The sequence below is a fragment of the Drosophila ficusphila genome, unplaced genomic scaffold (assembly GCF_018152265.1).
Source record: "Drosophila ficusphila isolate 14025-0441.05 unplaced genomic scaffold, ASM1815226v1 contig_197, whole genome shotgun sequence".
In the NCBI taxonomy this organism is placed as follows: domain Eukaryota; kingdom Metazoa; phylum Arthropoda; class Insecta; order Diptera; family Drosophilidae; genus Drosophila; species Drosophila ficusphila.
This window is the reverse complement of record NW_025064091.1, coordinates 1,841,644-1,855,422: the sequence shown is the minus strand read 5'-3', so window position 1 is coordinate 1,855,422 and position 13,779 is coordinate 1,841,644. Positions and strand designations below refer to the sequence as shown.

The following is a 13,779-nucleotide window of genomic DNA, read 5'->3' as shown; positions in this document are numbered from 1 at the left end:
TATTTTAAAATGGTTGCTGAATTTGCTAGAAGAGTGTACCAGCTAGGTGACGCAGCCAGCTAAGACCAACCCGATTTTTTAACCAACTTAATTCCAGGAGGAAGAAAAAATTGTAGCCAGCGTTAATAATTGAGCTTAATAATTTAGAACGAAATTCCGCATCTGCAGAGCAGCGTCAGAACCTATTTGTTAAGTCTACCAACTCCCATCGGTAAAATGTAAGAAAACGATACCCCTAGAACTGTGGTTTAAAAATACGGCGAGCGGGGGCACAGTGCACTTACCCAGAGCGGTGAAAAACATCGATGTTTCGATAATAAAATCAATGCATCGAACAATTTCAGAACTCGATACATCGATATTACTAGAACTATGTTTTGGCAGCTCTAACTCGGACGGGTTTTCCATTGCATTGTTGTTGTTGTGGCGCGATCGAATTTGTTTGGAATTCTGTAAATCAGCACTAGACTTTCGGGAGTGTTTTGGTTTTGGATACCACCAGTTATACCAAAAAGTATGCGAAGTCTGTAAAATTGTTTTATTTGTTTTTGTGGATTTTGTTTGCATTTGTGGTGTATCTTATAATAGTATCTAATTACAAAACGATTTTAAATCCTTTCCCCGGTAAAAACGTGCTGGGAAACGTGACTTAGTTTAGTTTTATATCTATTTGCGGTTTATTTCGCTCTATTTGTATCTCTTCAAAATTGCGTTGTAAATGTGTGTAAGGAATGCGTGCGTGCGTGTGTGTGTGTAAAGGGGGTGTAATCTTGCGAAAATTGGGTTTGCTTTGATTTTTCTTTATTTTTTTGAGTGCAGCAAGAAGTCATTATTCCCCCTTTCCATCCTACTTTTACTTAATAAAAATGCAGTGCAAGTGTAGGAAAAACAAAAACAGAAAGCGCCAAGTTTCGCACATATGTATACATATGCACACACACGTTGTGTGAGTGTGATTGTATTTCTGTTTTTTTTTTGTATATCATTCTGCGACGCAATTGAAAAAGACATCGAAGGCCAAACAACTTTGCTTTTTATACGTTTTTCTATAGATTTTGTTTTTGTTGCCGCAGGGCGTTAGTTTTGGCTCCGTTTTTGTTATTATTACAACTTTCAAGCTTTTCACGCGTTTCGCTTTTCTCTCCTTCGCCTACGCGTGCTCTCTTGCTCTCCCACGCTTTGGTGCCATCTCTCTCGCACGCAGCCGGTAAGCAAAGTAGTAAACAACAGCAGCGACAATAGAAGGAAATCAACAAAAGAATAAAGAGAGAAATAAAAAATGTCAAGGAACAATTGCAAAAATAGGTTTTACAAATTGAGTGCTTAATCACTGGTTGAAAAGTCGCAATAACTTGGCCACCATTTCCAAGCTGCACAACGCAGTTTTCTTTGTTTTTAATTGTTTTTCCATTTGCCAAAAACAACCGCGTGTGTGTGTGTGTGTGTGAGTAAGACAAGCCCTCAAAAACAGAAAAACATGGCAAAAACATTTTGGTAAATTGCCATGTATCCGAAAACGGCTCATGCAACAGTAATAAATAATATTTTATTTTCTACGCAGCAGCCTCGTGTTTTTAACAAAGACCAAGTGAAAGGATAGGATAAAGCAAGGGACGAAGCAAGGCACAGGAGAACGTAACTCCGCCCATGCGCACAGCTAATCCAGAACCTGTCCTAACGGTAAACTGATTGTCTCCGTGCAACAAAAGCGGAAATCGAAAGCGAAGCGGAAACGGAAGCTGCCTGGGATAGCTAATCGAAGGGGAAGGCAGCCCGCTAACTGCGGCAACCGGGAACCGAAGGCTGAAGCCCGTAAAAGCCACAAAAAATATAATTAAAGCCAAAAAGCAAATTCAAAATGTTCCAAGCCCTGCCCCGTCCGTCAAGGTCTGCACTCCACTGCGGAGCAGCAGCCATCGCCACACTCGTCCTCATGGCCTGGTAAGTTCAGTATTAGTCCTTATTTATAATACCTTTTAAATAATAAAATGAAAGGATGATAACAGAAATTGGGCGAACAATTTTATAAAAACTTTATATACTAATATTCTTTAATTTGAGTGACAATCGCAAAAATATTACTTCCGTTTAGTATGGATTGCAAAATAGAATATGTCTCAGAATTCTCAGCCAACTAGTTCTACCCAAACCCCAATTAAATTAAATTGAAAAGTCAACAAAAACTAAATAGATAGGGTTGAAATTAGAAAGCTTTCTTATCAGTTTAAAGCCGACAAACTCGTGCCTGGTTGGTACAACAAACAAAGTGTGTTAAATAAGTCTCTGTCGCATTGTGGGAATAAAACTCGTTCCAAATGTAAACTTTTCCACAAAAAAGAAAAGAAATAAATTATAATTCACAGCAAGATTCACAAAGTTTTACATAGGGTTTTAATTGTCCTAGTTACTATAAATACCAGGTTTATATTCTGTTAAAACGACACCCCTTAATTGCCCAACTGTAATTGGGACAACCGAGACTGCATTTCAATCCAATTTAAATCGAAAGAAAGCAGGACGATACAAAGAAAATATAAAACATATTATATAAAATTGTATAGTCGGCGACACCAGCCAAGTTGTGGAGCTGAAAGAAAGAAAAAAGAACCTCGTCGCGTGGCCAATTTCGAGCTGAAAGTTGCAATGTTTTATTTTAGGAATATATGTACACTGCCGCTCAACTGAATAGGTTCATGATCTCAGAGGAAGTAATTTGTCTATAATTCCTAAACCAGTGAACCGATTTCCATAATTTTTTTTTCTTTAACTCTTGAATCATTTTATAATAAAATGCTGAAGAAGGTTTTTCAAAAACATATTATTTATTCCTTATATAATTTTTCTTCTGAAAGGTTAACGAAATTCATGGTTTTTTTTTGGGTCATCTGAATAGGTTCAACCTAAAACAATTAACATTATTTAGGTAACTAAGGATAATATTCATATTTTTTGATCTTAGCTGATACTTATGAACATTTTTAGAGTACATTTTACTAATTTTAATAAAAAGTGAACTCTCCGTTGTCCGATATAACATCATATACACGACCGGGAAGCGAGCTATACAAATTGTGCAGTATTTGCAGTGAAATGGTTGTCCAGGTTATTTTAATTGCCTTAACTAAAGTTTTTTTGCAAGAAAATTACCTGCCTCCTTCATATATCTTGCGCGATAGCAACCCCCATACGATTTCGATTATATTAAGGTCAGGTGAATATGGGGGCCATTCAAGTAAGTCCACATTTTGAGCCTTAATCCACTCTTTTACCACCCTAGCTGTATGATGGGAGCGTTATCCTGCTGGTAAGACCATTTGATAAAGTGAAAAGTATTTAAAAAATCAGGAAACGCAGCCTTTATGATAGATTTGTAGGTTTCCGCGCTCGTTTTGCAAGTAACAAATTAAAGGTCGCAAGTGCCAAAGACTGATACCGACCCCCACACCAAAATCAATTTAATTTAGAAGCGTAAATCAATAGCTACAACTATTATTATCACGATCTTCGAAAGGAAGAGCATTTCCTTAGCCGTCGACATAGCTGTGAGGGTGGGGTAATGGTGTGGGGGTCGGTATCAGTCTTTGGCACTTGCGACCTTTAATTTGTTACTTGCAAAACGAGCGCGGAAACCTACAAATCTATCATAAAGGCTGCGTTTCCTGATTTTTTAAATACTTTTCACTTTATCAAATGGTCTTACCAGCAGGATAACGCTCCCATCATACAGCTAGGGTGGTAAAAGAGTGGATTAAGGCTCAAAATGTGGACTTACTTGAATGGCCCCCATATTCACCTGACCTTAATATAATCGAAATCGTATGGGGGTTGCTATCGCGCAAGATATATGAAGGAGGCAGGTAATTTTCTTGCAAAAAAACTTTAGTTAAGGCAATTAAAATAACCTGGACAACCATTTCACTGCAAATACTGCACAATTTGTATAGCTCGCTTCCCGGTCGTGTATATGATGTTATATCGGACAACGGAGAGTTCACTTTTTATTAAAATTAGTAAAATGTACTCTAAAAATGTTCATAAGTATCAGCTAAGATCAAAAAATATGAATATTATCCTTAGTTACCTAAATAATGTTAATTGTTTTAGGTTGAACCTATTCAGATGACCCAAAAAAAAACCATGAATTTCGTTAACCTTTCAGAAGAAAAATTATATAAGGAATAAATAATATGTTTTTGAAAAACCTTCTTCAGCATTTTATTATAAAATGATTCAAGAGTTAAAGAAAAAAAATATGGAAATCGGTTCACTGGTTTAGGAATTATAGACAAATTACTTCCTCTGAGATCATGAACCTATTCAGTTGAGCGGCAGTGTATGTGCGCGCACATATAGATTGTTCCACATATGTAAAGCGCACCGAAATGAAGCTCATGTGAATGCACATGCCCATGCAAACACATTTAAGGTGATAATATTAGTGGCTGGGTTTCAAAACTCATAGAAACCGGCATTTTCAAAGGTATCAATTTTTAAATAATAATTGCGATTCAAATTGCAAAAAACTGTGTAACTAAATTAAAATATCGAAAAGGTCAATTACCTCTTCTATTTTAATGTACATATTTGTATAAGTTTTCTATACAGATTCAATTTACATATGTATATCCAGCTACGTTTAGTTCCATTTATAATAATTACAACCAGGTAACCAGTACTATTAGTGTAACCCCAGTTGTTGCTTCTCGTGTGTATGCCGGCGATCTCTTTGTACGTGCTTACACCTTCGTTTTGGCTGACTGAAAGGCCTCCCACTCTTTCGCCGCCGCTCACCCGTCCTTGCTTTTTATATAAATACTCACCCGTACATAAAAATGTCACTCCATGCCCATGCACACACCGACCACACCCTCCCCGTCCGTTAAAAGCGTTCTGTGTGGCGCAATTAACCAAAAACGAATTAAATGAAATACAGGGAAGGAATGCACGCAGCCTTTTTGGCATACATATTTACATACGAGTATGTGCACGTGTGTGTGTGCATACAGCGGATAATGTAACCGGAAGAGAAACTTGTATTTTGGTTATTCAGTCAGAAAGCCTCGAAAAAACTTAGGCAATATCCTTGCAGTTATATTTGGTTATATAAGGTTCATATATCTAACCAATTTACATATAATTTTCATATACTGATTTGAGCAATAATCTCTAATTGCCGTACACCATTAATAAAAAGAATCTATTGTTTAAGTTATAAAAATACATTACGTTACCTAACTCTGTACAAGTGATTGTTGCTTTTGCCATTAGTTCATATAAAATAGATATTTACTGCAACATCAAATAGTGTATATACATAAAATCTATTATTATATATTGACCCTTGTGCACATCAGCGAATATCTACTGTACCGTCAAGAGCATTTACGCCCATGTAACGTTTTCCGTATCTAAACGGGACAATTGTGTGTTATTCGCTTTCAGCTTTTCCACTTGTGCCCCAGTATCTCCCAGCCACAATGACTAAAAAAAAGGAGGGAAACAAACCATGCGACAACACTAACAATAGCGTTATGGCACTCAATCGCGGCAAATGCCGTAGATCAGTCGATCGTCGGTCTAAAAAAAAGAAAAACAAACCCGATGACCACTCCATTATAACCTGCAAACATCCCCGCAAAACGCTCCGCCCTTCAACATCCAATACGAAGTGCGAATTAGCAGCAAAACAGCGAGATAATTAATTAGACGTTTTTTCAAGAGCAAAACAAGTCGTCAGCGTTTCGTAGGGCGAGAAAAAGCAAAATAAACAAACACCAGCGCAAAGCAAAAGTCAAACGAAAACAAAAAACACGCTACACGTAAAACAATAAGTTGGTAAACAGCAGGGGGAGAGAAAATATGATATTTGTCGCACTGTTGTTGAAATAAAAAAGGGTTTAGATGATAGGCAAGTAGCTCTAATAGTTTAACGGCAATGAAATGAATGTTATGAATACATAAAACATAAAATACCGTTTGCATAACATGAACAAACATGAAAAGAAATTTTGTTCGGAAATCGTATGTTTATTTTTAAATACCCACAATTTACTTTTTTAGTATAACCCTTTTTATCAGAAAAGGGTCATGTGTCACGAGCTAGTACTCAAGGCAAATAAATCATCGATAGGTTTTTTTTCCTGTGCACTACACAGATAACTCCAGACCATAAATCATAAAATCGAAGCACCGATGTCGATAACGCTCTCCAGGGCTTAGAGTCTTTTTAGTTCCTGTTAGAACCGAGCGCTGCTTGAATAATTCATGAGTCAGCTGCTTCTGTGAGATATTGTTTCGGGTACAGTGATAACTCTTTCCGGTGGATTGATAGTGCGTAATACGACGTTGCCAATAAACAGGCAAAGATTAGTAAAGAGGAAACCCGATCGATCGTGCGATCATTTGCTTTCGTCAGCCGTCTGGAATTTGGGAAACGTTATTTTTTTTGTTATGTTATTAATTTCGCAAAATTTGATAGCGACAGTGCGTTTCATAAGTATGGGGTTATGTAGGATAATTCAAACAGTAATAAATAATCAATTTACTTAAATATCATATTTTATTCATAAGTAATAACATAAATAAATTGAAAACAAAGATATGGGCCTAAACTTTGTTGCATCATTCAAATGATAACAAATCAACCCTATGATTATTCAAAACAATTGTCCAGTTTTGGGATGGTTTTAAGTAGTTTTGATAACATATTTTTAGGTAATTATAAACCATTGAAATACAAAAGTAGAAACCTATTATTTATATTAAATAAAATATGAGTGAAACCGCTCTATGATTTCGAGACTCGCTGTGCAAACATTCTTTAAATGGAAACTTTAAGTCAAACAAGAACGGAAACTGACTTTGGCAAAGCAAAACTTATATACCCTTTCTTAAAAAAAAATCTTATGTAACAATTTTTTTGGTTTTGTTTCTTTATATCTTTTATATTATAATATAATATAGCATTTAAGGGAATGAGTCATGTACTGCGTTACAAACTATTGCCAAAAATTGAAGTACCCTCCGCAAGGGTATTCAAATACGCTCGCCAGTTCGACCAGGTTTGACAAGATATTCGCTTTTTTGGGGAGAGGAACTGGCTAAAAGAAGTTCTGCTTCTGCTTCCTGATAGAACATGTTCCACCAGTCGCTCTGCGGGCATTAATTATCACCCTCTAAGTAATAGACATCACCGATGTTTGGGGTTATCTCAGGCAGTAGCCATCGAGTCTTTGTCCCCTGCAGTTCGGCGCCTTCCAAATCTAAAAATATATATACACTAACGATCTCCCACCTCGACTCGCGCCGTGATTTTCCAGGGTCCGACCGCTGGGCGTGCTCTTCCTTGGGTTGCTGGGCTATTGGATCTACTGGACGCGCTGCAGCTTCCGGATCGTGCCCACGGACCAGCTGCGCGGCAAGATCAACGTCTGGCTGCAGAGGATCGACGACTGGCGCCACAGCAGCCCCAGCATGTTCTGCCTGGCCAGCAGCGGCTGCCTAGGCACCCTCGCGGTGCTCGGCCACCTCATCTCCGGCTCCACGCTGGTCCTCACCATTTTGGTGGTCTCCGCCCTCGTCTCCACCAAGTACAACTTGAAGCTGCTGAAGATCGAGCACAAGGGTGAGTGGTCCGTGGTCCTCAGGGGATATCACGACTCCTATCAAGATTAGAATACGTTCTCGTTATGCCATCTCAAAATTGAACGAAAAAATCCCAAATACGTTTGAATCTAATAATAATGTTTAGTTACGAAAAATTCTTTTCAGTAATTAGTTCATCTAATGAACTTCTTGCTAAAGTATACTCTGCTGAATGCCAAAATGCATTTTTTCATTTATGATTTGGTGGTCCGACCCATGTAGAAATAACTTTTTCAATAAATAATAATAAATAAAAATGTTAAATATCATTAATATCATAATGAAGGGGTAAAAGTCGAGCAAAATGTATAAATGCTTAACAGCTTCGACGATATGACGACTTTTCTATTCATTTTTTATTATTTCTCCGATTGTTTTTATGGCAGCTATGTGATATAGTCTAATTTTAAAAAAAATTGATTCGAATTTAAAGAGTTGTTAGAAAACTCTATGTATTTGATAATAGATTGTTATGATAAAAAACAACTGTTATCTTTTTTTTTTTAACTTTATATAGGATTTTGTTAAAATTAGCTTTTTTATATAATTGCTACAAAAGTAAATAATATGATGGCAATAGTTTGTAATCCATATAGAATCGGACCATAATAATTGTGAATTCCTTATTGCAGACTTTCAGTGGTCGGAGAAGCTCAACTACAACAATTTGGAGGCCGAGGCGGAGGACGAATTCTTGCCGGACGTGAACGAGTCGAATCTATTCGTGCTGGAGCGGGCCAGCGATGTGGCCACCATCAGTTCGCCCACCGATGCGAATGACGAGGAGGACGACGAGCGCAGCGACGACATACCGTCGGAGCTGCTCATTCCGGACGTGATACCCGAGATCGACGAGCACTCCACCGACGAGGAAGATGAGCTGGCCCCACTTGCGGCCAAAAAGCAGGAGAACCAGCAGGAGCAGCTGGCGAAGGAGAACGACGCCATGAACTTCCGGAAGGGCCACTTCAAGCGCGACTCGTCGCTGTCCACCACGTCCTCCTCGTCCGAGGAGAGCCTGTCCAAGGGGCTGCAGTTCCCCGACCACACCACCGTCGACGCGAGTGGCAACAGCCAGTTGCGTCAGATAACCGCGGGAGCGGATCCCGCCGGCGATCTTATGGCCCTGGCCGTGAAAACTCAGGCCCAGGCGCTCCTGGCCAACAGCGGGAAGCTCCTGCCCAGCCTCGTATCTGGCCTGGTGCAGTGGGGGGCAGGTGGTGCTGCCGCAGCCATATCCGGGGAGATGCCACCGATGGCAGTCGAGATCGCGAGCAGCAGCGCATTGTCACCGCCTTGGACTCGTCGGACGAGAGCGACTTTGAGATACTCGAAACGGATGACTTCAAGTAAGGATTGGATCGAATCGCAGATCGTTCCGATTCGTCGTATTATAAAGCTAAATCTTAACATACGAGTACATACATATGCATACAGAACACAGAACACAACAAGCCGACAGACAAAGAACACAGACAACGCGGACGGATGGAACGGTTATATTTTCCCTGGTGGAGATCAGTTATATATTTTGCTATACTGTGCTATACACTAGAGATCGGTCTGCTATATATATATATACATACCTATATACTAAACTTAACACCCAAAACTACCCTATAGTTAAGCCAAAAATGTTTTCCTTTTTCGTTTTGTTTCTATTGCTTTGTACATTATTGTGTTTATGATCCTGACACTTATTACTATTTTACTTTATGACCTTAGTTTGTATTTGCCCTCTTGTGTTTGTACACTGACAAAAACGGAAACAACAATGAGCGACGGCATGCTGCAACATGTACATATGTATACTTCAAATACACTCGCCTATATGTATGGTTTATAAAGATGTCGCTGTGAGGGCGTTGAGCTACTTAATTTGAATCCAAATCAAAAGCCTTAAGCAGATGATGAAGTCGAGAAATCGAGAAAATGTAATCAAGAAAACAAACGAAAATATGAAGAAATCTGGTTCGGTGCTATCTAGAAACCCATTCGCCATATGACGTGCACAAATCATATAAACAAAATACAACCAATTTATGGAAATTAGAAGACGCTATCGTTTTGCTGGCGAATTTTGTCGCTGGCCATCATCGTACGTTGTAAAACATAACTGAAACATGAAATGAAGTAACACATTTTTTTTGTATTCTAATTATTATTTGCGCTATATATTTTAAGTTGTAATTTAATTTGCGAAACAAAACTAAATGTGATTTTGTAAAAACAAAAGAAACTGAAATAAAAATCAAAAAGACCTCGAACTGCGGTGTCGATTGTTGTCAACTGGTCAACGGCTGGTATTCGGTTTCTGATGCGGCTTCCAGTTTATCCTCTGCCTGCTCTATCTTTTGGTCCTGATCCTGCTCCGAAAGCTGCACCTCCTGCTCCTTTCCGTTGGAGCCTTTCGCTTTGGCTCCCTTACGCATGGGTATTGTATTTAAAATGGCAGAGGTCCAATCCTGACCAGCAGCCACCTTGGTCAGCAGCTCAAAGACTGAAGTGATGGGATATATTAGTAAATGATTTAAATGAATCTGGGCATTGGTTTAATAATAAAATAGCCCTATTCCTATCTATGCCGATAGAAACTTGTAGACGTTTTAAGGTATAACTAAGCAATTGAGGGTTATATCAAGTCTGTTTCTTTAAAGCAGAGGATATTACAGTCTCAGTCCGATATTGGAATGCAGCAGCGCTAGGTGAGTCGATGTGGACCTCTCTACTTCCTGGTGCTATTCAGTTAAGATCGAATCGGATGACTATATCATACAGCTACTAACGGAAAAACAACTTTCATACCTTTAAGCTTTTAATATATCATATTTTTGTGTTTTCCTTTACTGCGTTGCTACTACCGAATTAAGTTGCAATATCCTCTGCAAGGGTATTCAAATCTAACGGAGCAAAAACGAAACAAGAGCGACTGCCACTCACCGTGGTAGGTACTGAGCACTGCCCTGGTCTTCATGTCCACGTGCTCGCTGAGCGGCAGGCGGGCGGTGGCCAGGCCCGCCTCCGTGGCTCTCGAGTGGCACAGACCCTTAAAGTGATTGTGGTCCACAAGGCCCCCGATTACATAGGTGCAGCCGGGATGCAGCTTGTCCAGAACCCGGTCCGACTCGCAGGTTAGGTACACCAGTTGGCTGTGGTCGAATACGTCGGCGTGCCCGCGGTCGAAGTGGTACTCCACGTGCCAGTTTTCCCAGCCGTCGTTCTTCTTGAACGACTCGTGGATGTGTCCATTCCGCCGGATGCCCGTGAAGTGCAGCTTACCGGGCTGCGCACTGCGCCGGTTGATCGTGTAGATCCGGAGGCACTGCTTAACGCACTTGGCGATGTCCCGCTCCTGCATCAGATCGTCGTAGTCCAAGTCAATGGCCACGCACAGCCCGGACTGTCCGCCCTCAGCGGCCTGCCGCTTCTTCAGCTCCTTGCGGGAAGGACCCGACCGGATGGGCAGGCCCTGCTCCTTGGCCTCCCGGCGCTTCTGCTTCTTCTTCTCACGCTCCCGTTCGCGCCGCAATTTGCGGAGCTCCGCGTACTCGGCAAGCTTTCGCTGCTTCTTCAGCTGGTTCTTGCTCTGTGGAGTTCCGGGCGTGGTGCCCGGGCAATTGGTCAGGCTGAGCACCGCCGCAGGCACGGGCTCGGGCGCCTGTTCCGCCGGATCCATGGGCTAAGACACTTAAAGCAGGTACTGTGTTTCGTTCTCAGCAGAAGCCCGTCTTGCGCTTTGCAGGCACTGGAGTATTGAAAAACCGAATTTGAATGGGAAAGTTCAGCATCCAATAAACAGCTGATATGACAGTGCTGTCCGCCTGCTGCGTAAAACACGCGTGCAACGAGTTACATAGCTATTAAAGCTAAATTTAGCTAGGGAGTTCCTGTTAAATTCCAATTCATAAATGTTGATAGTAAAACTTATCAGTATTTCAATTAAGGTTTTGCCAACATTTTTTAAGGCCTCATGATAGGTAAACGAGGCATCTTCGAAGTAAACATTATTATTTAGAAAAAAACATTTTTAAGATTAGGGTTAAGGTTGGCGAATGACCCCTATGACATAAATTATTCAACTTGAAAAGATGGCCAGATGTGGCATTTCCTAGCATTCTCAATAAATCTCGAATTAAATGAAAACAATAACGGCAAAAAGTCATGCAAATATTTCAGAAATTTGAGATTAGAAGGTGAAGTTGCAGTGCCAAAAATCAAATTTCGTCACATCAAACCAGCAATGCCAGGGCTGCCGAATAAACAGAGCTTTTTCAATAACGCTTATCGGTTATCGGCAACCCATCAGCAGGCCAGGTGAAATCAGGAGATATTTATTCAACATTTAGCCGGCTCTACGTGGAAATGTACGTGTGAAATCGGCGATCAGAGAAGCAAGCTAATCAACTGAGGCCTCTGGCTCCTATATCTGACGCAAGTGACCCGGAATCCCCGGCGGGAACAGTACCTGCGTTTAAGATAAGTTTCCTGTAGAAGATTAGCCAACATTTCACCGATCATGGCAACGGTGGCCCTGCTTTCGCGGCAGCGTCTGCTCGCTTGCTCCTTGAGGCTATACAGCGGTGTCCACTCCAGGTGCCTAACAGTGATCCCCAGAACCACGAGTTCCACAAGCGACTCCAGGCCTTTTGCAAACCGCCAAAGCCGGCTCCTGCCCGCCGTTACCACCCGCTTTAACCACAAATCGGCAGACCCGACGGCGGCGACTGCTTCGCCCTCCACGGTGAACAGCTCTCCCAGCGATAAGGATGCGAAGCCGACCACCAGCACCTCGTCCAGCGATCTCTTCGGCGAGGCAGCCAACATGGGCCTGTTCGCCAAGTTCAAGCACATGTACAAACAGTACTGGTACGTGCTCATCCCGGTGCATGTCCTGACCTCGGTGGGATGGTTTGGCGGCTTCTACTACCTGTCCAAGAGGTGGGTATTCGAGCCCAGTTGCTTTTGCAATGAAGTCCAATTCATTTTTCCTTCCTTGCAGTGGCGTCGATGTGCCCGCTCTGTTGCAGTACATTCACCTAAGCGAGAACATTATCGAGAAGGTGCAGGGCTCTGATATGGGCCACTATGCCATCGCCTATCTCTGCTACAAGGTGGCCACGCCCCTGCGCTACGCCCTCACTTTGGGTAAGCTCCCTCCATTTAGCGTTAAGAGCATCATTGTTTCGAGAAGATTGGGAAATTGTGTGTTTTATAGTAATTCCTACTGTTACTTTTGTGCAGTAGGCACTTGTATTGTTCCTTTTCTTTTTCAAAAGCTAATTCTAGCCAAAATAATTAACTACATTTTATTTTCAGGCTGTACCACTGTGTCCATCAAGTACCTGGTGCAGCACGGCTACATCAAACCCATGCCCACAAAGAGCGAGCTGATAAAGATGTACGAGGACAAGAAGGCAACGCGGGCCAGCGCCAAGGCGGATAAGGCCGAGAAGGACGAGAGAAAATGATCCTCGGCCGCGGGCGACACCACTATCTCGGCGGTGTCGTCGCCGTTGCCACAGTCACAATATCCCAAACCGCCGCCATCGCTGCTGCCATTGTCGATGCCCCAAAGTATCAGCGATCAGCAGCGACCGGCCGCCGATGACCGGCGTGCAGTTGACCTGTTGTCTTTTTTGTTTAACTGCCGCCGCTCTTGCTGGCACTGGTGCTCAACGAACCTAACTCATGTCCGGAATCACAGTCGATCGCAAAAGCAGCAGCCGCCGCACTAAGTTGCCGATGCAGATACGTCCAAATTCACACTTAAAACCAACAATCCCCACCCATCCCACGGAATCCGATTCAGATACACCCTTGGAGTTGCATGTGTAATTTGCTTATAGTTTCTGTTGCAGTTCAAAAACCGCTGGACATCGTTAATAAAAACCAACACATAAATCACGGAGAAACACGAAACAAATACCTGCAGGACCTGGAGTTCAGTAGTAGTTTGTATAGATATATTTTTTAAATGTAAGAAAGTTGTCGCAAAACAATAATAACTTAACTTTATTAAATTTAAAATCAAATAAAAAGAAGAGGCCGCTTCAAGGACGTAACCAAAGTCATTTGAACGGGGGCCCAAATTGTTGACAAAAAATCAAATGTTTTAGTCTGGCTCTTTTTTAAACA

General features: G+C 41.4%; 3 protein-coding genes across 3 annotated transcripts; 2 read left to right on the top strand and 1 right to left on the bottom strand.

The window, feature by feature from the left end:
* The first annotated feature begins 370 nt into the window (after nt 1-370).
* LOC108100928 lies at nt 371-9,109 on the top strand. Its single transcript, XM_017205068.2, is given in 5 exon segments — nt 371-514; nt 1,562-1,941; nt 7,320-7,624; nt 8,277-8,884; nt 8,887-9,109. Coding segments are annotated over 4 exon segments (1,107 nt in total). The 5' UTR covers nt 371-514; nt 1,562-1,858; the 3' UTR covers nt 8,998-9,109.
* Nucleotides 9,110-9,173: 64 nt separating this feature from the next.
* Nucleotides 9,174-11,461, bottom strand: LOC108100929 (tRNA methyltransferase 10 homolog A). Its single transcript, XM_017205070.2, has 2 exons — nt 10,585-11,461; nt 9,174-10,144 (listed from the first exon to the last, which is right to left on the bottom strand). The coding sequence occupies exons 1-2, from the start codon at nt 11,318-11,320 to the stop codon at nt 9,930-9,932; spliced, it is 951 nt and encodes a 316-aa protein (XP_017060559.1). The 5' UTR covers nt 11,321-11,461; the 3' UTR covers nt 9,174-9,929.
* Nucleotides 11,462-11,924: 463 nt separating this feature from the next.
* On the top strand, nt 11,925-13,752 carry LOC108100927 (uncharacterized protein C18orf19 homolog A). Its single transcript, XM_017205067.2, has 3 exons — nt 11,925-12,582; nt 12,644-12,789; nt 12,961-13,752. The coding sequence occupies exons 1-3, from the start codon at nt 12,161-12,163 to the stop codon at nt 13,110-13,112; spliced, it is 720 nt and encodes a 239-aa protein (XP_017060556.1). The 5' UTR covers nt 11,925-12,160; the 3' UTR covers nt 13,113-13,752.
* Nucleotides 13,753-13,779: the final 27 nt, after the last annotated feature.

Excerpts from the sequence above, each read along its gene's own strand:
- LOC108100929 (XM_017205070.2), bottom strand. The coding sequence starts at position 11,320 with ATGGATCCGGCGGAACAGGCGCCCGAGCCCGTGCCTGCGGCGGTGCTC. Across the intron at positions 10,145-10,584 it reads AGTGCTCAGTACCTACCACG|TCTTTGAGCTGCTGACCAAG; the intron begins GTGAGTGGCAGT and ends CCATCACTTCAG.
- LOC108100927 (XM_017205067.2), top strand. The coding sequence starts at position 12,161 with ATGGCAACGGTGGCCCTGCTTTCGCGGCAGCGTCTGCTCGCTTGCTCC. Across the intron at positions 12,583-12,643 it reads TTCTACTACCTGTCCAAGAG|TGGCGTCGATGTGCCCGCTC; the intron begins GTGGGTATTCGA and ends CCTTCCTTGCAG. Across the intron at positions 12,790-12,960 it reads GCGCTACGCCCTCACTTTGG|GCTGTACCACTGTGTCCATC; the intron begins GTAAGCTCCCTC and ends TTTTATTTTCAG.